The 5231-nt window shown below is 31.9% G+C and overlaps 1 protein-coding gene across 13 annotated transcripts; it reads right to left on the reverse strand.

Annotated features, from left to right (window-relative positions):
* Nucleotides 1-1404: 1404 nt before the first annotated feature.
* Nucleotides 1405-4097, reverse strand: LOC112789872 (golgin candidate 6). Of its 13 annotated transcripts, none has more exons than XR_003196431.3 (7): nt 3265-3439; nt 3027-3181; nt 2868-2937; nt 2483-2550; nt 2120-2178; nt 1802-1908; nt 1405-1634 (listed from the first exon to the last, which is right to left on the reverse strand). XR_003196431.3 is itself a non-coding variant. In XM_025831975.3 (5 exons), exons 1-4 carry the CDS (start codon nt 3254-3256, stop codon nt 1843-1845), a joined length of 486 nt encoding a protein of 161 aa, XP_025687760.1. In that variant the 5' UTR covers nt 3257-3406; the 3' UTR covers nt 1405-1634; nt 1802-1842. The 13 variants fall into 13 exon arrangements, 2 of the variants coding, with proteins under 2 accessions (XP_025687760.1, XP_025687763.1); XR_003196432.3 differs by having other exon boundaries at nt 1802-1911; XR_003196439.3 differs by lacking the exon at nt 2120-2178 and having other exon boundaries at nt 3265-4097.
* Between the last annotated feature and the right edge of the window lie 1134 nt (nt 4098-5231).

Raw genomic sequence — 5231 nt, forward strand, 5'->3', positions numbered from 1 at the left:
TTAGTTTTCTTTATATTTTCTTGTTCTACCATTTTAGTTTACTTAGTTTTTATTGTTAGTTTCTTGTTTTTGCTATTTTTATTTTATGAACACTTGTTGAATTTTCAATTTTCTTTAATGCAATTTGATAATTTTTCATGTTTATTGATATTTATTTGAGTTATTATTATTGCTTTCTTATCTTGGCTAGTTATAGATTTTATTATTATTGCAATTTATGATGCTTTATTTTTATGCCTTCTAAGTATTCGACAAAAGGCCGTCCTTAGTTTTATAGTAGAATCTTGCATTTTTTGCTTGGGATTGAGGAATTAGGTGACCTTCTTGAGTCATTGTTGTCCGATATTGATTGGTAATTTAGGGTTGTTAGTTGATTTTGTTTTCACTAATGCTATCCTTTCACTAAGCCTAATTAGTGAGTTGGTTAAGATTTGTGGATTAAGATCAATTATCACTATTTGACTTTTTCCAATGTTTAGGGGTTGACTAAGTGGGATTAACTCTTTATAATTGTCATGTTTGTGGTTAATGACAACGATAATGATCCTTGACTCTCAACCCTTGCTAAGATCTTTTTAGCATTTGAATTTTCTTTCCTTTTCCTTAATTGCTTTTAGTTTAATTTCTCTTACCATTTATATATTGTTTTCTCTTTAATTTCTTGCTATTTAAATTATTGTTTATTGCTATCAAAATCCTGATTTTCCTCATAGCCAATGACGTACACCCGGCCAACTGCAATTCTGTGGGAGAACGACCCGAAGTTTAAAACTCTTGGTATTAGATTTGAATTGTGACAATTTATTAAACTTTGATAGGGTTATTTACCGATTTAGGACTACACTTATAACGAATTCAAGTTTTAACTTGTGAATTTTTAAGCCGGTATCTCACCATTGTCAGTTACCAACTGCATCTGTCTGAAGATAGGTATAACGAGATTCTCACATGTATGATAGAGAGGGATAAATGCTCACGATACAGAGATCACTACAAGAAAAAGGCGCATTTGTAACAAAAAATATTGTTACAAAACGTCGAAATTTTGAAACAAAAGTTTTTTGTAACAAAAAAAAGGTCCATTGCAGTAAGTCCCGTTACAAAAAGTTTTTGTAACGAAAAATGAAACTGTTACAATTCAATACCATATTTTGTAACAATTTTTTCTGATACAAAAAACCAGAAGCCGTTACAAAAGTGGTAACAAATTTTGATCTTGAAGGGATTTTTGGTAACAATATATTTTTTCCTATCATAAAATTTTGTTACAAAATGTAACTTGATTTTGTAACATTTTTTTTCTTTAGTTACAAAACACTATTTATTTTGTAATTATTTTTTTAATTAATATATTAACTAATTTACTCAGCAAATCAGCATTCATATAATATATAATAACATAGATAGTTCAAATATCTTTCATTTAACTAAGATTGTTTTATAAATCTTCAACATATAAACTTTAAAGTACAAACTAACAAGATACATTGGAGAACCCTAATGAACTAGATAGATACATAGGACAAGAAAAATAAGGAATTATAAATCTCCAAAATATAAACTACAAATTACAAACTCCATCATATTCATACATCTTCTTTCTCATGAAGAAGCTTTTAATAAGTGCCACACACCTGAAAAGACGACCAACAATAACAATATGGTGTCAATTAATGCAATTCTAAAAAATTGTCTAGAAAATTTGAGTTTTACTGTCTCTAATACCTATTTCAAATTGTTCAGTTAGTACAAACATGTGAGAAAATCATAACCAAACGGTTCAACTCAAATTAAATGAGACCTGCAACATTGAAAACAAGACACTTTGCAGAGCATGGTTCTTCACATCCTGTCACCTAAGGTTTGAAGCTCCATGAATAATGGCAGAGTTTTGCCAATATCAACAATCTGCTGAAATTCAAAACCCTATTTTATTACCAACCAAAGGCATAAGCACATGCTTATCAAAGCATCAATATCCTCATCACAAAAACTATACACCCATCCTAAATTTTCCATTCAACAAAAAAATTAATATACTTGGCAAAGGAACAAAAAAATTTACAGCAACAAAAGATTTAGCTACAAATTCCACTATTCAATTATTAATGAATCTAACCTTCTGTTGAGTAAAAGAGAAAGCACTTCCTCTCAGCTTTAAAATTGATATCAACAAACCTGATTGGATCCAAATAATAATAATAATAATAATAATAATAATAATAATAATAAATCATATTGATTTGTAAACAAAACTAGCTCATCATCATAATTAGAAAACAAAACAAGTAAGCTCTCTGCAAGACTCATTTAACTAAACTCCTATTATCTATCCCAAAAGAAAAATATTTGTATGCACAAAGACTTGAGGAAATCTAAATTTGGAAGTTCCAAGTAGAGACCATAACCATGGGTTAGTATGCTTCATCATGAATCACATAAAACAAATTTACTTAACTTTCTGATAGTATTAATATATCACCTGTACAACAACTCCACCATCTGAATTTCCTTCACCTCTTATGATACTCAAAATCTTCTCAAATGCACCTTCAAAGATGACAATAAGAAGCAATAAGGCTTCGTTCCTTATTACCTGGAGCTGGAGGTAAACTTTGATTATTATATTTCAAGCTTTCTTTCAAAATGAGGATCAATAGGCAACCTATATTAGAATATTCCAATTTTCAAAGGTAAAATATTTTTACAGAGTACCAAATTATCACCAACATATTTATTGAAATTTTAACCAGCCAACATAAATATGAAAGGTTAAACAAGTATATATTGTGTAGCCATATGAGAAAATACATCAATTAAGTTTGAAAAAGTTATTGAGAAGACTGCGGAGCTTTCAAGTCTTGTACCTCGCGATCCATGAGCATATCTATTAGCCGTGTTATTCCACGAGGGATGTTCAATATAGCTTCCTGCAACCTGAAGAGGAATCCAGCAAGTGTCTTTAATGAGAAAGATGATTTAACAATTTGAGGAACTAATGCAAATAGAATTTATAATACTAATACCTCTGTGAAGAATTAGTGAGAAGGGCAGTATTTTTTGAGGAACTAATGCCATTATCAATTATGACTTTGCAATAGATAAATCGACAGTGGCTGAGACAACAACATTCAGTAGTTCCAAACAAGGGCGGCAGTGCCGAGATATGATAATAGTGACTCTGGTAAATTAAACGGATCAAAACTAGCTGCGTAAATAAAATGACACAAAGAAGAATCAAAGCGATCTTACCCATGAACTTACCAAGATGAAAAGCAGTGGCTATAACGTCTCACTACAATCAATCAGCAACAAGGACACAACCAGGTTCATCACTAAAGATGGCAGTAACTACAAGCTCGGGAACACCGATAGTAACAACAACAGCAGCGGAGGTATCCATCGCCATCTTCTTCCTTTTCTTACTCGGACTCCTCCCTGCGGTGAACCCAACAGCAGCAACAATTTCCACGATAAAGGTAAACTTAATGGATGAAGAAGCTGAAGCAAGGTTAGGGCTTACCAACAGATACAGGCTTGAAAGGCGGTTTCCGGCGCCAACAGCAGCGACGGGTGCTCCGGCAACACGACAGCCGCGCGAGTAGAACGACGGCGAGCCTATTAACGCGGCAGCGACAGCAGCTCCGCGACAGTTTCCTTCACGCGCGTTCCCCTGCTCGCGACTCAAACGGCGACGGATCTGAAGAACACGCGGTGGTTGCAGCGGCGTTCAGGCTCCAGCGACGGCGTGCGATGGACCCTCGATGGCGATGAGCACAGACGACGGCGAGGCTCGAGGCGGCGGCAGTGACTTCGCACAGCACGGCGGCGTGGCTGTGGTGCGACGTCAACAACAGAACACAGCTCCTCTCCCTTCTCGCGTTCTGTTCGACGGCGCGCTCTCCCCCTTTTCCCTTCGGCGGCGACGACGAGAAACATAGCAGCTGGGCAAGGCGGCGGCAGCACTAGTCACGGTCTCTCTCTCCCTTCAGATCTCTCTCTTCCCCGTTCCTCCTCCTCTGCGAATCTGTTTTCCTCTTCCCTTTTTTTCACCCTCTCCGTTCTTCCCTTTCTTTCTTTCCTTTATTCCTTTCATTGATTTTTCCTGAAGCTGTTGAGTAGTGGGTTTTGGGGAAGGATGGGGCGGCGGGTAGTATTAGGAAAATTAGGGTTTTATTTTAATTTAATCAAATTAGAATATAAAATATTAATTTAAAATCTAATTTGATCTTTAAAATTATTTTAAAAATATTATTTGTGATATAAAAATACTAATTGATTTTCAATAAATTATCCTAATTGAAATTTCATGATAATGTAATTAATTTTTCTTTATCTTTAACTTAGAGTATTAAATGATATGAATTAAATTATCTTAAATCAAATCATATAAAATTCTTGTTATTTCATAACTACCAACTTTATAATTTTAAATATAGAAAATAATTCAGTAATTATAAAATTATACGAAATTCTAATTTAAATAGTCAAACCTCATTATTTTCAAATTTCTAGAACTTTAAATCATAAATAGGAAAAATAATCCATAGGTATAGAGTTTGGCTAAAAACCTTAATTTGTTTCAAATCTAATTAATTGCCTTTAATTATTTTCAATAAGAATAATTTCTAAAATTAAAACTAAAAATAAATATATAATTTGGGATTAGTTCAAAATAAAACTTTTCAAGTCTTGGGTCTTACAAAATCTTAAATAAATATAATAAATCATAAATAACTCATTCAGTTAATTTTCAAAAATTTGAAGTCTTACATTTAATATGTTAAAACAAAATTTTTTATTAATTATAAAAAAATCTTTGAATTTTGTGACAAATAAATAACTTGTTACAAAAATATTGTATTTTGTGATAAATTAATTTTTTGTTACAAAATATTTAGAGCTTTTGAAATAAATAGATATTTTGTTACAAAATGTTTTGAATTTTTACAACAATATAATCTTTTGTTACAAAACATTATAACATTTTGCAACAAAACAACAATTCGATACGAAAGCCAACATAATTTGTAACAAAAGAAATCACGTTGTTACAAAATATTGAAATATTTTGTAACAAATTTTCTTGTTGTTACAAAATATTCTTAATTTGTAACAATAAATAATTATTGTTACGAAAAAACTATAATTTGTAACAATTTTAAATTTGATACAAATTTTTTGTTACAAATGTTCCATTTTCTTGTAGTGGATAGAGTCTCTAAGGCAGG

The sequence above is a fragment of the Arachis hypogaea genome, chromosome 3, assembly GCF_003086295.3.
Source record: "Arachis hypogaea cultivar Tifrunner chromosome 3, arahy.Tifrunner.gnm2.J5K5, whole genome shotgun sequence".
Classification (NCBI taxonomy): Eukaryota; Viridiplantae; Streptophyta; class Magnoliopsida; order Fabales; family Fabaceae; genus Arachis; species Arachis hypogaea.